This window comes from Nelusetta ayraudi, unplaced genomic scaffold (assembly GCF_046127955.1).
Source record: "Nelusetta ayraudi isolate G7.1 ecotype Tasmania unplaced genomic scaffold, CSIRO-AGI_Nayr_v1 ptg000210l, whole genome shotgun sequence".
In the NCBI taxonomy this organism is placed as follows: domain Eukaryota; kingdom Metazoa; phylum Chordata; class Actinopteri; order Tetraodontiformes; family Monacanthidae; genus Nelusetta; species Nelusetta ayraudi.
The window spans coordinates 355,941-379,166 of NW_027466259.1; the positions used below are offsets into that span (position 1 = coordinate 355,941).

At 49.2% G+C, this 23,226-nt stretch overlaps 1 protein-coding gene across 1 annotated transcript in view; it reads left to right on the plus strand.

Annotated features, from left to right (window-relative positions):
- Window positions 1–865: 865 nt before the first annotated feature.
- LOC142881632 (3',5'-cyclic-AMP phosphodiesterase 4B-like) overlaps window positions 866–23,226 on the plus strand; it is a gene marked incomplete at its 3' end in the record, with an annotated part of 55,621 nt that continues 33,260 nt past the window's right edge. The window contains exon 1 of the mRNA XM_076016021.1: window positions 866–1,428. Coding sequence (XP_075872136.1) covers window positions 1,205–1,428 — 224 coding nt within the window. The remainder of the gene's footprint in view (window positions 1,429–23,226) is intronic.

The following is a 23,226-nucleotide window of genomic DNA, read 5'->3' on the forward strand; positions in this document are numbered from 1 at the left end:
AGGGTTTTTACATGGGGGGAAAAATGTGGGTTCATGCACGTCACAGTGAAAAAAAACAACAACAAAAAAAAACAGAAGAGAAGAGAAGAAAAGCTGGGGATGCTGGAGCGCTGAGCAGTTGACCTTTGAGCAGCGTGCATCCTCCGCCTCGCCCGTGCCCATTAAGCTGTTTGCCTTTCCCCCCAAAGTGTTGTTTCATTCTCGGGGGGGCCGCTCTCGCCAGATGCCTGATGCCACAAATCGTGCCTAAACGAGAAATAAATAATAAATCCTGCCGACCTGTTACCGTGCCTGCCTGCCTGTCGTCACCGCCAGCACCGGCCAATCGGTGGCCAGCGGGGGAGTGGCCTCCCCTGGCTGCGTGCCTGCTCCCAGCTCCTTGTGTATATTCTGAATGAAACAGCGAGTGAAGCATTTGCCTGCCTGCCTGCTGTTCCTGCTGTTCCTGCTCCGCTCCGCTCTGCTCTGCCAGTGAGGAGGAGGAGGAGGAGTGGGGGGGGGGGCGATCCGACCCTGACGATCTGCTCCGCGGGAGTCGCTGCGGTGCCACGCCGGGTAGTGCCTTTGGGAGGAGGAGGAGGAGGAGGAGGAGGAGGAGGAGGAGGAGTGTGAGTAGTGGAGGAGGGGGGTGATGTTTGCAGAGGAAGAGGTCAGTCAAGCGGTGGCTGATGAGGCAGGAGAGCAGTTTGCAGCCCCTCTGAATCTTTCATAGAGAAGGAGGAGGAGGAGGAGGAGGAGGAGGAGGTGCTGGTGGCTCCTCCGACGGACCGACTGAGACTTTGGTGCTGAGGGACGCCGAGCACCGACTCTACAGGGTGCGTGGCACAGGACCCGGCCGTCGCGTTGAGCAGGGGTCCCGGCGTGCGGGGGGGCGGGGGGGCGACGATGGGAGACGAGCGGCGCTGAGGTGAGGTGAGGGATCCTCAGCCGGATGTGGCCCCGCTGCGGGTGAAGCACATCGGCCGAGAGGAGGAGGCGCCGGCTCGTCCCGACGGGAAGAGCTTCCGAAAGTGCCGAGGCAGCGGGAGGACGAGAGGAAGAGCGCGTCGTCGCTGAATGCTGCGTCTGCCGCCGCTCGTGATCTCCGTCCCCGCCCTCCCCCCGCCCCCCCGCCAAAGGTGAAGGGCGTCCGACGTGACTGAAGATTTGGACTGAGGGGGTTCGAAGGGATTTGGGAAAGGAAGAAGTTGCGAGGGAGGGAAGGATGTCCTCCAACGAGCTGAGCGTGGAGATGGACTCCTGCATCCGCACCTTCAAGGAGCACATGCACCTGGAGCTGGAGCCTCCCAAAGTCCCCGGCGTGGCCGGAGGCAAGAGGAACGCCACGTCCCCCAAGCTGTCCCCCAGGAGCTCGCCGCGCCTCTTCCGCAAGCTGATGGTCAACAAGAGCATCCGGCAGAGGCGGCGCTTCACCGTGGCGCACACCTGGTAAGGCCCCCCCCGTCGGACCGGCGGCTCACGGGAGGAAGGGATATTAAAATTTGCAGGCGTGACGGTTGGAGGGGAAATATACAGGAAAAATACATGAGGAGGTGCGCAGGGGGTTAATGAAAGTGCCGGAGGATTGTAGTGAGGAGAGATAAGACGGGGAGGAGTAGCAGAGGACACGGAGGGAAAGAGGAAACCAGAGAGATTAAGTGGGGGGGGGGAACGATTGAGAGCGATAGCCATTCAGAGCGGGTGGCTCGGGAGGAGAGAGAGAGAGAGAGAGAGAGAGAGAGAGAGAGAGAGAGAGAGAGAGAGAGAGAGAGAGAGAGAGAGAGAGAGAGAGAGAATAATGGTGTAAAATAAAAAGGGGGACAAACAAGCGAGAGAAGAAAAGTGACCAAAGCAACAATGAATCCGGTCGGGCGGTGAAAATAATACAGAGGGATGTTTGGTGGCGAGCGAGGTGGACAAGAGGGCCGCTGTCTGCTGCTGGTGCGTCGCCGGGGTTCCAGCGTTGCGTAATGGAATCAAATCACATTTGGAGCAGACCTGACACACACACACACACACACACACACACACACACGTCCTCCATTTTGATGCTCTGTGTCTTTTGCCCTGTACCTGTCCTCCCTCTGTGTGTGTGTGTGTGTGTGTGTGTGTGTGTGTGTGTGTGTGTGTGTGTGTGTGTGTGTGTGTGTGTGTGTGCGTGCGTGCGTGTGTGTGCCTGACGATCAGCCCTTGTGTTGGACGGCTGCCGTGCTGTGGAGTTGAGTGCAAGGTGTGTTACGCAACCCGCTGGTACTTTAACCTTTCCCCCCCCCCCCCCCCCCCCCTGGTTGGCCGTCCCCGGGGAACAAACGCAGGTCCGTCGCAACCGACGCGACGACAGCACAGCTTTGCGTCCTTAATTTCTTCTTCTTTTCTTTCCCTTTTTTTTTTCCCCCTAAACGCTGATATTTAGTCACCTTGATTTAGTCAGGCCCGCCTCCAACCACCAACCCACCCCCCCACCTCCCCACCCCTCGGTCCCGCTGCGTTATGCAACGTATGGATTAGAGGCGAGGAAAAAGAGAAGGGCCGCTGTGATGCCACTACAAAGGCTCAAGGCCTCGCCCAAAAGCCTCTCGTGTGGCGTATGTAGGCAGAGGACGACAACAGCGCTTTGTTTTGGGTTTTTGTACACCCCCCCCCCCCCCCCCCCCCACAACCCCGCTCAACCCCCAACCCCCCAACCCCCCAACCTCGCCCCTCCGTCTGGTTACGTTTGTGGAGGCAGGACACGTAAGAAAAAGGCATCGGCACATCTCAACAGAGTGCAACCCCCCCCCCCCCAACTACAGGTGGAGTGGCGCTCGGCTTGACTGATCAAGTGGATTTAGTGTGTGTGTGTGTGTGTGTGTGTGTGTGTGTGTGTGTGTGTGTGTTCTGGGACGGGGAGGGCAGAGGAAATGAGTCCAGATAGGAATCGGCTCCTGGATGTTCAGTCTAAATGTTGTTTCCCTGTGATGGACGACCGGCAGATCCCGTTTACACGTCCGACCCATCGGGGCAGAATTTGGATCGTGTGTGTATTTTACGTGGGTGTGCCTGCGTCTCAGCTGCGCGGTTTTTGCTCTCTGAATGTAGAACATGTTTGTTTTCTCCCTGCGTGACTCTGAGTTCTGCTCCGGGATAAGGAACCTAAAGATAATGGCTCAATTTAGACAGCGTTGGGGTGTCAGTAGTTTCCCTCGCCTGCTTTTCTTCCCATAAATCCACATTCTCATCATCATCATCATCATCATCATCATCATCACCGTCGTGTTGACTCCGACTGGGATCGTGACAACACCCATTACGGCTGTTTTGACTCGATGAAGTGCCCTTGAGTGAGAGACACCGAGGGCCGGCGCTCCGCTCATTGTGATTCTCCCAGAGTGACGGGCAAAAACCTGAAAATGGAAAGCAAAGATAAAAAGAGACGGTGTGAGAGGGAGCCCAAAGGGAAAATAATCTGCTGTCATCACTGGAGGAGGGGGAGGAGGAGGAGGGAGGAGGAGGAGGAGGAGGTGGAGGAGGAGGGAGGAGGTGGAGGAGGAGGAGGAGGAGGAGGGAGGAGGTGGAGGAGGAGGAGGAGAGGAGGAGGAGGAAGAGGAGGAGGAAGGAGGAGGAGGAGGAGGAGGAGGAGGGAGGAGGTGGAGGAGGAGGGAGAGGTGGAGGAGGAGGATGAGGAGGAGGAGGTGGAGGAGGAGGAGGAGGAGGAGGAGGAGGAGGAGGAGGTGGTGGTGGTGGTGGTGGAGGAGGAGGAGGAGGAGGGAGGAGGGAGGAGGAGGAGGAGCACCATCTGGACAGCGAGCAGAGAATTTGGGAGATGGATGCACCTGCTTCGCAGAACTGGGGCGTCTGTAACTTATTTTTAAAGGTCCCGTATTGCACCAAAATTGACTTTACCAGTGTTTGTTTTTGTTTTGTTTTTAAAAACAATAACACTGGGCGATTCTGCAGCCTTTACCAGAAATGTCCAAACGGCCAACCTTTACTTTTTTTTGCCTGCTCCAATTTTACAAAATGCGAAAAAACAAAAAAACAAAACCCAAGATGTGGAGATTGGCACTTTGTGATGTCACCAAGGGCACCACGACCTCACTGTCTCTCCTTACTTAGTGGCAACACGGCCACGCAGTTGGTTTGTTCTACTCTCTGACTGTGTTGCAACCACTTTGTTTCGATCCCGTCCGTCCGAGCTTCACTTTGAGCTGAAACTCAGCAAACTGAAGATTAATCAAAGATTAAAATAGAAACTCTAAAGGACATAGAATGAGATCTTCTACATGTGTTCTATCTAGCGCGCAGTGCATTTCAGTCGGCCTGCAGTATGATGGATTACGAGAATCATTTCTGAAGGCTTTGCTACAAATCATGTCGGTAAATATCATCAAGTCCCGCCTCTCAAAACATCTGCCTCGGGAAAGGAACGACTGTTGCTTGGGTCTCATTGTCTCAGCATTTGGACCAGACCTTGGTGAAAAAGAAGCTCGGTGAATTTCACTGTCGTACCCCATTGTTTGATAATTACTTTTGAATTATTCTCCTAAATTATTAATTATCAAAGTGTCCTTATTAATTCATTTAGAAAACAAAGAAACACGAGACAACCAAAAACAAAAAAAACTATTTCAGGGGCTGATGGAGAACTTCATGCTTTTCTTAACAGTACAAATCCCAATGTCTATCAATACACTGTATGCTGCAAGACGGACAAAACGGAGCCTGTAAAATCCAATGTCAAGCAGCTCAATATTGAGATCTTGTCCCGAGGAGCTGCTACAGATCCAGGTCATCCAGGTGGACCCTGGGTTTCAGTGATTCCGATGACCCTGAACTGTTGCAGCCCCGCTTGGCCTGCGGTGAGCACCGGTGGCCGGCGAACTCCTGACCTCCTGGCGCTCAGACAACGTGCCCTCTGTTTGAGCCACTCAGCCGCAGTCCGTCTGCGTGGACGGTAACTTTCGCTTCCTCCTTTGTTTCCTTTTTGAAGCCCTCCGCGTCGCCCCTTGTCCTCTCTCATGGGGCCATCTTTTCCCGGCGCTCTCAACGGCGCCACGCGGTGTTAGTGTGTGATGGCCAGCGGAGGCGTGTTGTCTCCCCTGTTTTCAACTCCCACTAAAAGCACATTGAAGAAGCCTTCGGGGGCTGAGCCAAGTAAGCTAACTCCGCTCGTCTCCTGTCTTTTTGGCAGAGACAGGAAATGAGAGAAAGTTAAAAATCTCACTTGCGGTGTACGCCGGTGCTGAATTAAACACGTGCACTGATTGCTTGAACCTCGGCGGAGGACTTTTAAAAGGAGCACGTTGAATTTGATAAAGCCCTCCCAGCTCTGTTTCCGCTGGCGCAATAAAAGAAGATTGCTCGCTCAAACGATTGTTTAACTTGGCCCTGCACTATTGTTTCAGCACACATCGGATACTTTCATGGTATATGAAGACCTACCCCCGGAAGGCTAATAAGAGAAAAGCGGGAAGGGGAAGGCTCAAGTTCTATATATATATATATATATATCGATATATGTTGAAAGAGTGAGAGGGATAAACCGAAATAACAGAGCTTATTTACCACCGGGAAGTTTGCCCAGGCGAAAACAAACAGAGGTCTCTCCGCAGAGGGTTATTTGACTGAGCTTGAATGTCAACCTAAATCTCTTTCTGACCGCAGCATCCTGTCCAGCTCCCCGTCTGCTCATGATTTGTTTAATTCTTTTTTCCCCCTGTGACTCACCCAAAATCCTCTTTGTGGACACCAGGGGAAGGCTGGACGTGATAGCTGTTAGCGCCGCAGCCGGCGTGTTTAGGCTAACGGCTCACTTGTGTCAGAGATTTGGAGACGGGCAGACGGGGCTGAGAGGGACTTTGTTGCATTATAGAGCAAAACAAGACCAGCTCCGGTCCCATCAACTCACCGATGGTTTCGCTGAGGAGGCTCGTTTGGAATGTGTTGTTTTTTTTTATTTTAAATGAAACGTTAGCCTGTTGGATTGCAGATGTGTAACGTGTTGAAAAATACACCATTTTTTGATAATGGCACAAGCAGCTGTCTGTGGATACAGGTGCACTGAAATGGAATTTATGAGGATGAAGTTCCATTAAGTGTTGCAAAGCCTCCTCGGTGAACCGACAGGCTGGAGGGAGCAGCATCTGGACTCTGTTTGACCTGAGTGGAGCTGAGCCTTAATAGGTCTCATTAGCAGTGACCCAGGCTTCTTCTATTCCGGCCGAAGTGGCTGCTTTAAAATAAACTGTTTATTTATATGGCAACAACAAACCCAGCTACGTCTCTATTAAGGGTGAAGGGTTGCGCCGCTGGATTTAGCTGCAGAGATTAATGTTTATATTGGACCACTGTGCTACCCTTACAGGGGCCGGGGAGCCCCTTACGATAGTCTCTATAAACTGTGTTGAACCCATTATTTAACTCTGCAACAGAAGGAGACACTATTATCATGATGTTGAGAACCTGAAAATACCCTCTCCAGCTAGCTTTGGTCGCTACTAACTCTGTGCGCTAATTAAGGGGGCGCTGTTGTATAGGACTCTGAGACACACACATGGTCCTCGTGCATCTTGTAAAATTGATGACTGATGGTAAATAATGCAGTGGTGGCAACCAACCGCAGGACACATTAAGATAAATGTTCTCAAATCATCCGATGTAACTCTGGCATTACGTAAGAGGCTAGCTACTGAACCAGCCCAGTGGTCTAGCGATAGCGTGTCCCCCCCCCCCGAGACTGGTAGGTTGTGGGTTCGATCCCCGGCCGAGTCAGACCAAAGACTGTAAAAAAAGGTCCCCGTTGCCTCCCTGCTTGGCACTCAGTATTGGGGGTTGGAATTGGGGGGGGGGGGGTTAGATCAGCCAATGACTCCCGGGTGCGGCACCGCTGCTGCCCACCGCTGCTGCCCACCGCTCCCTCAGGGGATGACGGGTCACATGCGGAGGGCAAATCTTGCATGCGCGGGGATGTGACAATGACTGGGACTTTAAATTGTAACTTACACTGCGATGATCTGCTTCTTGAATCGTAGCCAGCATCAGGTTTCTGGAACAGTGACACTTCCCCTTGTTTCCCCCCCTTCCTCGTTCTCTTCCTCTCTGCATCGGTTCAGCGCGTCCTCCCCTCCGTCGTCCCCGTCTTCCAGTCTCTCCAGTCGGCGCCGAGCTAGCGGAGCAGAAATGTTGCCATTACGGACGGGTGAAGGAGTGCGATCACTCCGGGGGGCGCGCTTTGCGTCTGCAAACGCCGCTGTGCACATGTCGCCATGTTATCATCCTCGACGGGCCCTGGTGACGAGCTACTCGGGGGGGTGGGGGGGGGCGTGGGGGGGGGGGGGGGGACGTGCTTTCACACCTCCTCTACATGCCGACATGCGCGGCCCCGCCGAGATTCCCGTCGTGCTCTCGGTGGCGCTGAAAGAAACAAACGTTGGCGCTGTTTGTTCCGGTGACAGGTTCATTTACATTTGCTATGGTGAAACACCTGCATGGTAAAACATCTGCATGGTGAAACACCTGCATGGCGAAACACCTGCATGGTGAAACACCTGCATGGTGAAACACCTGCATGGTAAAACACCTGCATGGTGAAACACCTGCATGGCGAAACACCTGCATGGTGAAACACCTGCATGGTGAAACACCTGCATGGTAAAACACCTGCATGGCGAAACAACCCTGTGTCTTAATATATAAAGGGGTGTGTATGCATATATATACATATACAGTATATGTATATATATATATATATATGTATATATATATATATATATATATATATATATGTATATATATATATATATATATATATATATATATATATATGTATATATATATATATATATATATATACATATATACATATATATATATGTATATATATATATATATATATATATATATATATGTATACATATATATATATATATATATATATATATATATATATACATATATATATATATATATATATATATATATACATATATATATATGTATATATGTATATATATATATATATATATATATATATATATATATACATATATATATATGTATATATGTATATATATATATATATATATATACATATATATATATATATGTATACATATATATATATATATATATATATATATATATACATATATATATATATATATATATATATATATATACATATATATATATGTATATATGTATATATATATATATATATATATATATATATATATATATATATATATATATATATGTATATATATATATATATATATATATACATATATACATATATATATATGTATATATATATATATATATATATATATATATGTATATATATATATATATATATATATATATATATATATATATATATATATATATATATATATATATGTATATATGTATATATATATATATATATATATATATATGTATATATATATATATATATTGTATATGTATATATATATATATACTGTATATGTATATATGCATGTATGTGTGTATATATGTATATATATATATGTGTGTGTGTGTGTGTGTGTATATAGATATAATTTTTTTTGTAGCAGCATAGTTGTGTGTGCCTTAAAGCTTCTTGTGTGGTGGCACTGTTGGAGAGGTAAGTGCTCCCCCCCCCCCGTCTCTCTTGCGTTGAGCTCCTTTAAGGAGCGTGCTGCACCATGCACTCGCACCGCTGTCGCTTTGGATTTAACGGATGACGTGGCGCTCCTCACCCGACCGCTGCCTCCTTTCTTTGTAACACAGTTGTGTCTGTCGCCGGAGCCTGCCGGGTGGGGGGGTGGGGGGGTGGGTTGGGGGGGGTAAAGTCCTACTGTACAGCACCTGCTGAGGGTGCAGGGCAGGGAGCAGGGAAGGTTCATTTGATTAGCGCGCATGCTTTTGTAAATCAAACTCCCGACCTGAAGATCTGCGCAGGCAATGGATGCAAATGATGGGAAAATGCACAGAAGGGCTGCGGTCCTGGCTGGGAGGAAGAGGACGCATCATCAGCAGGACAGAAAAATAAATAAATATTGATGACATTGACGCTTGGACTCGCATGATGGCTAAAATGGCCGTGATTGCAGCAGCAGTGCTGTAATTTAAATCAGCCAATACACTCAGTTTTGTTCTTAATGAACTGAAATGATGCCTCCATAAGAAGGCTGTTTTGTCATTTTTCATATCTAAAAAAAAAACTGTGTAGCAATGTTCAGTCACGTTTCCATTGCAGTGGAATCCGCCGATGCCGCTGTGCTTGGCTGCAGTATCTTAAAATTGCACTAATATCTCAGTTATTTTCCATTTCCTGTCTCGTTTCAGCCTTCTGCTACCCTAAACGTCAACGGCAAACAGCAAACACTCGTCGTCTCTTTGCCCAAAGATGACCATCTTTGGCTCTTTGGCTCTCATTCCAGTTTCCCCGCTCGCACGAATCGTTGGCGGCTTGAAAGAAATGACGAGTGAATGTATGCGAGACTGTAAGGGCTTTATGAATCAGCGTTTGTCGCCGCTCTAATGCAGAGCAATTCTACCCGGGTCCCTGGAAAACATGTGGCTTCCAATGCGAGCATTCAGAAAACATTAGGAGAGACGTTCATCTTCATTATAGTCCCTACTACTGCTGCTGCTGCTGCTGCTGCTGCTGCTGCTGCTGCTGCTTTGTCTCTTTGCTCCTCCTCTCACCCCCCCGCCCCCCACCCCACCCCCCGCTTGCCTTCTAGCCTCAATGATAATGTGACATTTCCATCGAATTCTTGCATGCCGTGCACGTCACGCCCTGGTGTTCAAACATGTTTCGGCCCTGTTCAGACGGACTGGAAGCAACGTTTCATCCCATTTGGTAACATGAAGTACAACTGACTCCAACATCTGTTATTGCATCACGGAAGCATTTGAAGCCATTCATTTACAGCACACGTTTATATGCACACCTCCGTTCCTATCATAACTTCATGTATTGAGTGACGTATGTTACGCTTGTCATATAAGATTGAGTCAGAACAATATCAAGGCTCAATATGCCCGTTGATGCCCAGTACACTCTGGTTATTGACTTATCAAAGCTATTTTCAGCATTTGCCACAGTTTGGGACACATGCCGGGCTTTCCCAGCTGTTGCACTGTGTCAGTGTCGCGTTTCCTTCGCCTCCAAACGTGCCACTTCCTGCCTTGGCCTCCCTCCATTGTTGAGCATGTGATGGGGAGCAATTGTTGTGTTGATGCCAGAAAAACAGCCAAAGACGACACAAAAGAGAACGGAAGAGCTTTCAATTGCATCATTTTTTATTTATTTATTTTTTTTTCCTTTTTGCAAAAGAACCAGAACAACACAACGGGCCACCGCCGTCATGCGCCAGCGGTGCGCGTCTTTGGTTTATTCAGAATATGCTGATTAGCATGTAGATGGGAATATTGCTGTAGCTGCTCTGCATGAAATTAGCTTATTTGGACCACTGGACCACGCACGTTTGAGTGTTCTGTTCGTGGAAACGCAGTCCATGTTTTGCTTTGATGTTGTTGGGTTTTGTTTTTTTTTTTTTCAAAGTTAGGCCACCTGCATTTATAACATTAATTTCACTGACACATGGGTGGTGGTGTTGGTGGTGGTGGTGGGGGGGGGCAGACATGGAGTGAAGCGGAAGGAGCAATTAGCAGCTATTCCAGCTCGGCGGTATCGAGCGGCGGGGTTCGAGGCTCCTCCATTCATCCTGCACTCGCAGCAGCCGCTAATTGATCCACAAAGGAAGGAGGACACTGAGCGTGCACGTGCGTGCTTGTGTGTGTGCTAGTGTGTGTGTTTGTGATGTGCGCAGCATCCTCGGTGTGCACCTTCACTTCACTTTGAGGAATACGGCTGACTCATTATGGTACCGATCCTCAGCAGCTGTGCGCTCGGCTGGACGCACGTGTGAAGCTGCACGTTCTTCTCTCAACCAGCGGGGGGCGCTAAGCCAAGGATCGGAACCAGCGGCGGCTTTGTGCGACAAGTTTGCACGGCAAACAAAGAGTTTGATTTTGGTCAACTTTGGGCGAGAGTGGAGGATCTGTGCTGCAGTGCCGAGTCATCCAGCAGTCATGAACCAGTTTGGAAGAATTAACCTCGTTCACAAAGTGCAATTGTCCATCGAACTGCTGGCGACCCAAGACATGTGATCATCGGAGCTCGAAGAAGCGAAAGCTGAGGCGTCACGGAGGAATGACGTCACAATCAAAGTCTTCTGCACTTTTCCTCCCTGGTGTGAACGCTGCGTCCAGGTGTGTGACCATCAAGCTCCTGGTTTTTGCCTCAGGTCACATGTCTCAGAAAGTCACTAGAATCATCCTCCCACAGTATTCTGCCCTCGTGCGCTGAGCAAGAGGCACCGAGTGAGCGCATGTTCTCTTCATTTAGGTCCCATTTACTTCATTAATTAATAATGAGCAGTGCCAGGACCGGGGAAACGACCACGAGGGGATCCATGGTTATTGTGTGCAGGAGCTCTAAAGCCGTGAGGCCGTTGCGAATGCAAACAAACATGTCGCCAACATGCTCGCAATGTGGTTCAGTAAGCTGCCAGGTGGGTTAAGGTGCCTTCAGGTGCGGATACTCAGTGGTTGGCCCGCTTCCTCACCCTCAAGCTTCTTCATTTCTGAGGTGAAAAACTGAATTCTGCATGAGACGTTTTTCAAGATGTCGACGTTGGAGGACTTTAGGTGCAACTGACAGGGCATCTCGAGCGCTCTCAGCGCTGGGATAAAGCAGCTTTGCATGAAGACTCACCGTCACGCATAAGGACATCTCAAAGCCCCTTCCTTATCAAACATGTTGAGGATTTAGGATTCTTCAATAAAGATTCAAGGTATTTTCTTGCCACGATGCAAACGTAAAGTCTTCAAACCTGGGATCTCCTTTCTCATGATGTCGGTTTCACTCGGCAGACCGACACACTGCCTTTTCCTGCATGCAGGTCCTGCTGACTTTTTGGAAAGACGCTTGACTCTTCCGCCGGCTTCAGCGTTGGCTCTTTTCTTAACTTTACACCTCAAAAGGAGGCAGGAAGCAGAATGGAGACCGATCTGAATGTAGCCCCTTTTTAAGAGTTATCTTTCAGCCCTGAAGAGAAAAGGGAATCATGAACACGGGCACCTTATCGGAAATGAGATCAGTAATTATACAATCACGCAGTCGGTCGCGGGGGTTTAAACGTGGGATTAACTGCTTCTTTTTTTTTTTTTTTTTTCACTTTCTGCAAATCTCATTCGAGCTGCAGGAAAACGGCGCTAGCAGCCGGGTCCGAGGAGCTGAAACTAATTCACGGGGAGGGCTTGGTACATCGGGAGCGGCTGTGATCGGTGGCCGCTAAACAGCTTTTAGCGGCGCGTTCGCAAATTGTCACATTTTAATTCTCATCTTGGTTGTCGTCACCCGTCGCCCGTCGCCCTGCCTGCTGGCAGCGCGCCGGGCGCTCGGTCGGCTAGCTGCCTCTCCCGCGCCGCAGTCTGTCCGGTGCCGGGATTACGTGTATGCGCTCTGTGTGTTTGTGTGCGTTCCAGCAACGTCGCACTTACTTTGTGCACGTGCGCTTCCGCCTTGGGATGGCTTTCTGTGTCTGTCTGCGCTAGCCCCCGTCTCCTCGACTCACTGTCAACGTGGACCCGTGGGGGCGGGGGGGTGGGGTGGCTGTGGGGATCGGGGGGGCGGGGAGGGTAAACCGCTACCACCCACACACTCTCTGACTCCCGTGCGTGCACGTGCGCGTGTGCGTGCGGATGCGAATGAAATTGCACCGGTCGAGAGGCTGGCGTGGTGTCGTGTCGGTTAATGCTCGGGGATAAAAAAGGATTGGGCTGCATTGTTTATGTGCGCCGGTCTTGATTGCCTGAGCGAGCGAGACGGCAAACAGAAAGAGATTATCCGGAGGTAGCGGAGGACACGGGGAAGAAGGAAGAGCCGGGATCCTCTCAGGATCCAGATTTCACTGGGTGTTTGAGTCTGTGGATTCAGGGGGTCCTGGGCAGGAGCGGCTCCCTCATGGAGTAGCGGCTGTCGGACACACACAGTGGTGTGAGTCTGTCCATTCTGACCTCCGACCCCTGACGTCAACAAGGCATTTTCCTCCACACGGCTGCGGCTCGCTGAAAACTCTCTCTCTCTCTCTCTCTCTCTCTCCCTCTCTCTCTCTCTCTCTGGGATCACTCTATGTAGAGTGAAGTGTGCACCTCTGTTTTTTCCTCCCTTTTTTGGCCTGCCGAGTTGTTTTCTGTTCCTGATGTTATCTTCCCTCTCAATTGATAAACTTGACTTTCGTGCGAATGCATGGATATTTTCTTCCCAGTGGGCCCAGTTGGGGCAACGTGCCACTGCAGAGAGAGCGCTGTTATACCGAATGTGTTCATGATGAAGAAGCAAGCATGAGGCCGGCTTGTTGCGTTTCCTGTACAGACCTTTTGCTGTCTCGTTGTGCTGATTTTCATTTTCAATGCAACCTGTGTTGCTGCTAATTAAGTCAGAGTCCCGCCCCCTCTGCACAACCCGGCAGGCTCTGATGGTGGCATTTAGTGTGAATGAGTGATTTCATCACCTCCGAGGCAGAGTGACACCTAACGCTTGACACTCCAGGCCTGTTGAACCGTGTACGGAGACTCACAAGACGCCTCCGGTCCGCTGAAAACACTCCCGAGTCCCCGGGACTCTGAGTGGAGCCGAACCTCCGCGACCTCCTGCACTCTGGGCCTTTGAGGGAGCGGTGACCTCACTGGCGTACACACTTCGGAGGGGTCGCAGGTCTCAGATGAGTCACGTCATCGCAGATCAGACGCTCTGCCAGTCTGTGTCTTTGGATAAAATGACGCTTCCAAGTCGTTCAAGTCGGCGCCGCATTCAAACTAGGACAGCGATGCGTTAGTCAGGGCGAGTGGACGCTCGCTCGGTACGCCTGCTGAGCGCAGCGCGCCTCTTTAATCGTCAACACCTCGGGGTCGCACAGTGCCATGTGGCCAGTGTTTATCCATGCTGGCATGTTGGCAGTGAAACGTTGCCACCACAGTGACACGCAGATGTCCCCCCCCCCCCCCCCCCCGACTCCGCCTCTCACCCTCAGCGGCTGCTCCCCATCCAGAAATCTTAATGTTGGTTCATCTTGGAATTCAAGAAATCATTTTTCTTGGCACTGACACAGCGCCCCCTGCTGGCCTGCCTTGTACAGGAACAGCATCTTCTTTAGTCGCCTGCACCTTTATGAAGAATCAGAAGATAGTGAGCCAGCTGGAGGCGTTGCCATTGGCCCAGCACGATTCAGTCAAAACACAATCATTTTCTAAAATGACCTTTGTAAGGTAGAAAAAAGACGTAGTTGTGCTTTGGAAGGACCTCCTCCTCTGCCATGGGACGCTCTGGTGATTTCACTCCAGTCTTCGCCTCCCTCCCCGTCTGCTCTGTTACAGTGTCAAAACATGTCTCTCTTCATCATCGCCGACAAGGTGGAAGAGACTCTAATGACGAGACCTCACAGCTTGCTGCGGCACAGAGAAATGATGATCAAAACTTTTGTGAACATACGTTGCATAAAGGCATATCTGAGCAAACGGAACACAGAAATTCTCTTTGTACTTTATTCAAAGACGCTATTTGGGTGATACGATGATGTTTGAAGGGTTAGGGGTAAGGGTTAAAATACCTCAACTTAACCCCTCTGCACTGAGATGACCTGGACGACTGAGAACCTTCAGACAGCTTGAGTCATTGATAATCCGATCCACATCCTTTTTCAACCCCAGATTCTTCCATCCTGTCATGTGGCATCTTATTGGGCCACATGTTCAGTCATATTTAAGCTAAGGTCCTGATTCGGGACCAAGTAGTGAAGAAATTAAACTAAAAAATTAAAAATATTACCACAGCCTCATATTTTTTTTTTGACTTTTCTTTCACTCTCCTCCTTTCTAGTCTTCTCTCCCACACCTGCTGTCTGCCGTCTCCCTTCATCATGCTCCTCCGGCTCAGGCTCACGTTGCGCTCGGTCCATTTCTGTTCATTATACCGGCTTCTCCAGCAGCGTTTGTTTAGTTAGCGTCGCATTGATTTACGCACACAAACTGTGAGAGGCCTTTTCATGCCCTCGTCCTGCTGCCTTAATGAGCCTGGTGCCCTGCACCCAGAATGTAAGTAGCTCCCAGACGTTTGTTTTCACAGCCTGCGCTGCGAGTCTGTCTGTCTGTCTGTCTGTCTGTCTGTCTGTCTGTCTGTCTGTCTGTCTGCTGCAAAACTCTGGCCTTGCTAACTAGGGTTGTTTATTAACTCAGCTCACCTCAGCCCCCACCGTGTGCCAGTGTTTGGCCATAAACTTCTTGAAATCACAAAATCAGTGCATGAAGAATGTGAGGCATCCGAAACAGACGAGACGCATCGCAATTTTCCAAACACGAACCGTAAACCCAGAGACATGAATGTTTTTATCACTCGTGTACACACACACGCAAAGTAAATAGGAGAGACGATATTTGGCTCGCTGATACCAGAGCAGTTTGTTGGGACAGTTTTGTATTTGTTTGTGTCTGGTTTGCTTCACGTAGTCACTAAATGCAATGTGCACAAAAGATGGCAGACTGACAAATGAACTGATTGATTTTTTCTTTCTTCCATTTTTCCATCTCTCCTTGTAGACAGCTGTTATCACTCGTAGATGAACTCCATAATATCAGCTAAAATACCTCTCAAATGATCTTAGACTTTCCATGCTGCTGACTCCACTTTCTTGTTTTATTTACGACCCTCCTGGCATTTTACACATTTGATCCCCCAGTGTGCTGGAGTGGAGCGCCGTCTCACTGGGGCTCTGCGGATTTTAAGCTTCTTTATGAAGCGGCGACGCGTCACGGCTCAACCCACGTGCCCGCCGACCCAACATTCCTGCCGGTGCTGGATGGAGTGAAGTCACACATCAGTGTGGGCCACCCAGGTCTACCCAGGCCGGCCCAATGAAGAGCTCCTTGGAGGGGCCACGTGGCCGCCAAAGTCGCCCTGCTTGGAAACACCATAACTCAGCAGCGTGCGGGGGGGGGGGAGACTTTCTATGGGGTGGAAACGCACACAGACATGCGGCGGCGATACGTGCAGATAAACACGCTCACACAGAGCAGCAGTGTGGCCCGGTTCCACACACATGAACACAAACACGCACCGTGGCTGGACGGACTGGAGGAGAAGTTAAGGAGGAATACGTGCCAGTGGGGCAGGCGCCCGTGTTTGCATTGGTTGTTGACAAATGCCTGTTCGTCACATGTGGCGGCCAGGCCCAAAAGGCCGCCAGTGTTCTATTTAACGTGCGGCCGTGTTGATCCCAAATGCCATAAATTCGACTTGGTCCGCCGTCGACGCGGCCGCTCCGCTCCGCTCTGCTCAGCGCTGTGCTCTTTAATTTGGAAAGTCTGGAGTCTGTGAAGTTGCACCCAGGAGCTGCCGGAGTAAACCAGACTTTAGTTGTGATCCCTGTGACGCTTCAGCAGACCCCCCCCCCTCCCCCCAACCCCTATTGTTTTTTTTATATACTATTTCCAAAGCTCTCATTACGGTCTCACCACTCATCTCTGTTTTTTTCCTCCCCGCGGAAAGAACAAATGTGGCTAATAGACTTGGATCATTAAAATGTCTCCCTGTTTTCACCCTGCTGTCAAAAAAAAGAAAAGAAAAGAAAAAAATCCCAGAATGACATTTCAAAAGTACTTGAACGCCTCCCAGGTACAAGAGTGAGAGTGTTCTGAAGGAAGCAAAAGGAAGGAAAAAACCAAGACCTGAAGGAAGCAGCTGCTCAGAGTTGTGGCCGGTGGTGTTGCTGGGATTAGCGTGGATGTTGTGGGAGCAGCAGTTTTATCAGAACCAGACATAGTTTTTGCCTCAGAAGAATAACAAACAGTGACATTCAGTGCTTTTCTTCGAGGGCAGCTCGCTCTGATTTTGTCTGGCCGGGGCAAGAGACGCACTCTCATTCCGACGCCCTGTTGGGCCTGGACTGGAATGACACAATGTTAATCACAGTCATTTCAAATGGAATTAAAAGCCCACCCACCAGACAATTGTTAATGACTATTCACTCATTTGACAGCATGTATCTGTTCAACCATTCATAAATTGAAGATTGAAGATATAAATATTTAATAAACATGAAATCAGTTGAGTATTTCATCACGGAGCACATTGTTGGTGGCGGCCAACAATAAACAACCATGTTTGATATCACAAAGTCCTCATGAGTTCCTTAGTTACAGACTCCCGCTGTCTGGCAGAGCTGCCACGTGCTGGAACAGCTTCCGCACACTGTGCTGTGCCTGCCTCAAACATGCAGAATCCTAATTGTTCTCCCTCAATCACCTTGTTCTGGTGCTCGCGGGGAGAACCAAATCATAATTGAAATCTGAATAATTGCCTGGTCTTCTCTGCTGTTGGGGGAGGAGGTGGCTCGCCCTCTGTCTGCCGTGCTACGGCGTCACCCTCTGATTGGCTCTTGGCAATGCTGTCTAATGCATTCCTTTTAAAAGATCGTCACTTTTTGCCTTTGCCTGCGCGCCAACTCATTTCAGTCATTTCACAGCTGCGGGCACTGGGGAGATAGAGACACTCTAGAGGGCTTGGTCTCTGTCAGCATCACCTGACAACATCTCGGAAAACACATCTTTGACTGTTGCCTCTATCTGTTGCCTTTCCACCGTTCTATAGAAATCGCTGACTTCGGTTTTCCTTTTCAATAAAGTTTCCTTAAAGTTTTAAATAGCCACCAGGATGTCGACCATGAAACTATTTTATTGCAGCCTCTGACAGAATGTGTCTACATCTATACTATACTATCGTACCTATACTGGCTAAAGGTCAGGCTCATTATTTATTTTTCCTTGAAGAGGTATTACGGTCCCTCTCTGACTTTGATTTCTTGTCTTAAAACCTTGTTGGGCCTCCCACTTCCCAATCATACGTGTAACCTTTTAGCTTATTCCAGGAGGCACGCTGCCCTGAGCCTACGGGACCTGGCATTTGAAGGTCAATGGTACTAAACAACAGAGGAGGTACGAACCGCTGCTAAGGAGTAAGAAGCATTAGGCACACTATCTATCTATCTATCTATCTATCTATCTATCTATCTATCTATCTATCTATCTATCTATCTATCTATCTATCTATCTATCTATCTGTCTGTCTGTCTGTCTGTCTGTCTGTCTGTCTGTCTGTCTGTCTGTCTGTCTGTCTGTCTGTCTGTCTGTCTGTGTCTACCTGTCTATCTATCTATCTGTCTATCTACCTGTCTACCTATCTACCTGTCTACCTATCTATCTATCTATCTACCTGTCTATCTATCTATCTATCTATCTACCTGTCTATCTATCTATCTATCTATCTATCTGCAAGGAGTTGGACAAGGAGCGTCTGAACCACCAAAGAAAAGGCTTCTATTTATACTGTAATTCTTTTAATTTAATTTAATTTTTTTAACATTTTTTACTGTATTCTTAAATCTGTTTGTACAGTGACCTTGAGTATTCTAAAAGGCACCTTTAAGTAAAAATGCATGATGATGACTTTATCCACTTGTTATCCTCACTCGCCCGTGCGTCCGACCAAATGTTCAGTGTGGTGTCATTTCCTCACCTGTGCCTGATGTTTCCGCCACGTCAGTGAAGGGGAAGTCTGAGACGAACCGTCTGCAGATGTAACTGAGAGAACCCGAACTGTCGGCCTTGGAGTTAAAGACGAAGCAGGCCTCCGTCCTGCCGTCCAATGTCGGGAGACGCCCTTAAAATCGATGCGCGCTCGACTGCGCCTCGTCTGGCGAGCGACAGAACCACGGATGGATCCGGTGAAACGACGTGTCGGGGACTAGATGAGTGCTTTGCAGCACTCCGCCTGGCGCCGCCAACCTTTTTTATCAGCGCCTCCAAATGGCCTGGGAGGCTCATTTGTTTCTGGGAGAGCGGAGAGGACATTATCGAGACGAGTCACGATTTCCTGTGGTCAGAGTGAACAGAACTAATAAAAGGTACCTGTGTAAAAAATGAATATTTAGTTTGGTTAAGAATCAGCTTTGAGCCATTCAAGCCGGCCTCTGACATAAGGTTGTGCAGGTAGCTGCAGATAAAAAGCAAAACTTTATGATATTGTTTCCTTTCTTGCCAGACCTTTGCACTTTAGAAATACAGATTTCCTCTCGTATTTCAACAGAAACATAATCGCCTCGACCAGCAATTAGAAACTAACGCAAGCGCTCCTAAAAACACGACAAAATCCACTTTGTAAGCCCATTAAGAAGTAAATGGTCAAGCTTAGAAGCCATTGTTTTAGAGTCATTATTAGGAAATAAATACATAAATATCATCTTTTCCTAACGTTAACTTTTCAATAAACCCCCTGAGAAATGAGAAACGCACGGTTCTTGAAATCGGCCCTTTGTGATGTCACAAGGGGCACCGATATCCCGGTGATGCCTCTCCGGGCTTAGCAACAACAGCCGCAGTCGGGGCCGTTCTGTGTAACTGAGTAGAATGGTGACAAGATCTGCCACTGGGTGCAATGCGCGACCTTTCAGGGCTACACAGCCGGTGTAGGAACGCGTGTTCGCGCGTGTGCAATCCGTCCCGACACAAATTGCTACACGGATCCGACGAAGGGTCACTGGAGCTTTGACAAACGTGCTGAAGACGACTTCCCGTCATGTTCTGCATCTTTCTAACGGTGACGACTTTCACTCCGCCGCCCTGGAAAAGCGATTTACGATTTGCGGGAGCGGTCATTTATTTCTTTTTGCTCCACAAGCGGTGGGACTTTTGCCATTGTGCCCGCGTGTGTTCCTCCCCACCGAGCTGGGAACCTTCCCAGCTCCTCCCCCCTCTGCCACTCCTGGCTGGGATAATTAAATCTTCTCCGCCTCCTCTTCCTCCCCTTCGTGCTGATTCCTCACGATGCTCCTCCTCTGGCCCTGTCTCTTCCTGTTACGCGCAACGCTCACTTTTCTCCCTCTTGTCCCCCCCGCCCCCCCGCCTACCCCCCACCCCCCCCGCTCCGGGTGCGACAGGCGGCAGAGTGGGCGTCCGCGTTGTAAGCCATCATTAATTCAGAGCGAGCGCCGGGCCTTTGCTTTCCTCTCTGATGCGCGCCTCGTCCGTTAATGGCACGTCTTCCGAGATCTGTTACACATGATTGACACGAAGCGGCCCGCACGGCGCTTTGGGGGAGGAAGCCCTTCCGTCACCGCGGCGGCGGCTGCTTTCGCTCAAAGGACGGCGTTTTTTTCATCGCTCGTATAGAAGAAGAAAAAAAACAACAAAAAAAACCCCCCCGATGCCTCGACTCGATGTTTTCCTGAATAGTGAGGGAGCTCTTCAAAACTGACGAGAGCCATTTTGTAGATTGTAACAGACTGAGAGGAGACACTAGAAATCTACAACTTGGCTGTTGCATTTCACTGCTCCTGCTGGAAAATGTAGAACATTTCCGTCGCCGAAGCCACACAGCGGAACCCAGAGTCCTGTTTACGTAACCCTCCCCTCCTCCTCCTCCTCCTCCTCCTCCTCTTTCCTCCCAGTCGGCTCCTCCTCACCCCGCCGCTGTGCGTTGGCTCAACCGCTCCATCGATTTTAAGTTAAGCTGGCGCCCTAATTATGGTTGTTGTAACTGAGATCAATGTGGGGGAAATAGGTTGACGGTGAACAGGCGGGGGGTCTGTTTCCCCGCCGCTCTCCTCCACACTGAGCGCTATGAATGTGGGAAATTCAACACGGGTGATGCAAACCGAGTGACATTCAATTTCGGCTCTCATATTATTCACTTTCCACCTTGACAATTTTTTTTTTTTTTTTTTTTACAAACATGGATATGTGCCTCTGTACTGCCAGTGACCCCCCCCCCCCCCGCCCCAAGAAATAAGATGTTCTTCCTTTGCTAGTTTTGTTTGCTTGTTTTCTTCTCCTTCCTTGTATGTGCAAAGTTCAATAAAGCATCACTTTTAGCAGAGAGATACAACCGAGTGTTTGTGCAGGAGGGCATAAACAGAGGGTTAAGTTTGTTGAGTGGTTGCTTGCTTGGGATTGAAAAACAACAACGAGCTATTTCAGATTATTGAGATTAATAGGAGGCCTGTGTGTTTCCACTGATGTGTGCTTTTTAAGCAACACGGGCTTCACGTGTGTTTTCTTCCTACCTTTTGCAATTTATTAATGTTTTTTTTTTTTTTTTTAATAATGCTTCAATATTGCATCGCTTTGGCGATTGTTTAGGGTTGGGTGGGTGGAATAGCGTCCAGTTGGGAGTCGGGTCTTTACCGCCCGGCCGTCCTGTCAGTTTCTGAGGCCTCTTGCGCTCCTCTCCGTGTCCCCGCTGTCTTCGCTTGTTGACAGCAGAGACAGGCAGGGGAGATGGGAGGGAGGCGTGATGACATGCGACAAAGGTTGCATGCCAGATTGGCGGGTACACAGCATGCATGTGAGTCATCGGGGCTGCTGCGACGCCGTCAGACCCTGCTGTTTATAGCACTTGGCGCAGCTCCCGAAAACAAAAAGAAAAAGAAAATAACTCGTACGACTGTCTTGTTTGGATTCGTCTCGTAAGACTCAACATTTTGACCTTTGGACAAAATGATATTTTCTCTTTTTCAAAGTCCTAAATTCCATGAAATGAAATGCAAGAATGTTCCAGGGTTGTCCGAGCTGATTTAGGTTCTGCGTTTCAGTTCCAGACGGGTTAGCGCGTCAGTGCAACAACGCGCACTAATTCAGTTGAAATGAACAAATACAGTGGAAATGTCTCTTTCCAAAAATGCTCTGGGCAGTTGGAGTCGGACATGTTTCTGGTATGTATGCCATGACATTTTCTTCCACCTCATAATCCTGTATGCAGTGCACATTTTCATGTCTCACTCTCCAAAACAAGTCTTGACTTTCCTCATTATTCGACATCGTTAAAAGATCCACATACTCTATTCGGTATGAGCATTTATTATTATTATTATTATTATTATTATTTTTTAATCATCAAAAACAGAAGGAAAACCCAACAACTCTCTGCTAATTGACAAATGAGCAGGTGAGACGCTTGCCGGGTCCAACAGATGAAAGGTGCTCGCAGAAACCGAGCCGCGGGCCGAGCAGAGAGGTCGTGAGAGGTCGTCAGAGGTCGTGAGAGGTCGTCGCAGCTCGGCTCGTTTGCAGTCCTCTGCTGTGCGCCAGGTGTTCACAACGGCGCAGGCTGGCACAGACCTGGCAGCACCCTGGGAGTGGAGCCACGCCCACCCGGCCGGCTAGCAGATGACCTTTACCGAAGAGGTCATTTTACAATTTATGAAGTTCAGAATTGGATCTGACGTATGCGATCTGAGATATTCAGACGTTGAACGGCCTGTTTGGAACAAGCGAGCGAAGTCCCATGAGCTTCAGGCACATCGGGCGTCACGTGAATGTGTGTCTTCAGTTCTCCAGCAGTTTAAATCAGAACTGACACTGAGAGCCGTTAGAAGATATGCTCTCCGTTATATGGATAAGATGGAAGGATAATTAATTGTGGCTCGTGAGTGGGCGGTAGGAATATCATGAGGAGCCCGGGGGGGGCGGGGTGGGGGGGGGCGGTGCAGTGAAAGGCCGGGGCGAATGCACGTGATGAGGACAATTCCATCTGATGCATCACATTCACTCTACTTCATATCTAAAATCTGTTTCGCAAACATTACAGATTAAATGGCACGTCGGGGGTTTTGGTTTTTTTTCTCCTCGTCCGGGCGTAAATTATTTTCAGATTGACGGCCTTGTGGGAGGAGCTTACTTTGACCTTTGAACCGCAGATCGAGGCGGCAGAAGGACTGGTGCGTGATGGAGTGAGCTGACTAATGCCTTCCTCCCTGCTCAGCAGTGGCGCCCGGCACTTTAAGCTCACAGCCTTGGACGCTGGAGCCGCGGCAACCCTCCGCCGCGTCTGCCAAGCATCTGCTGCTGCCGTCTTGACTCCTCCCCACTCCGCCTCAGGCGCCGACCTCAAACAGTGAAATTAGCCGTGAGCGTGCGCACGGCTTTATGCAAACACGCCCCGGCGGCGCGCTGGATTGCGTAAGCGGCGCTGCGTGCAAAGTGCACAGCTGCCGGCTCTCAAAGGGGCGGCGTCCTGTTTACATAATGAATGGAAATCCCAGAGTTCCCTGTGAAATGTGGCCGAGGCGGAGATTAGGGGGCAACCCGCCCATGTCATCACAACAACTGCATGCATTCGTGGCTGGCTGGAAGTGCAGCGTTACCGGCCGCATTAGCACA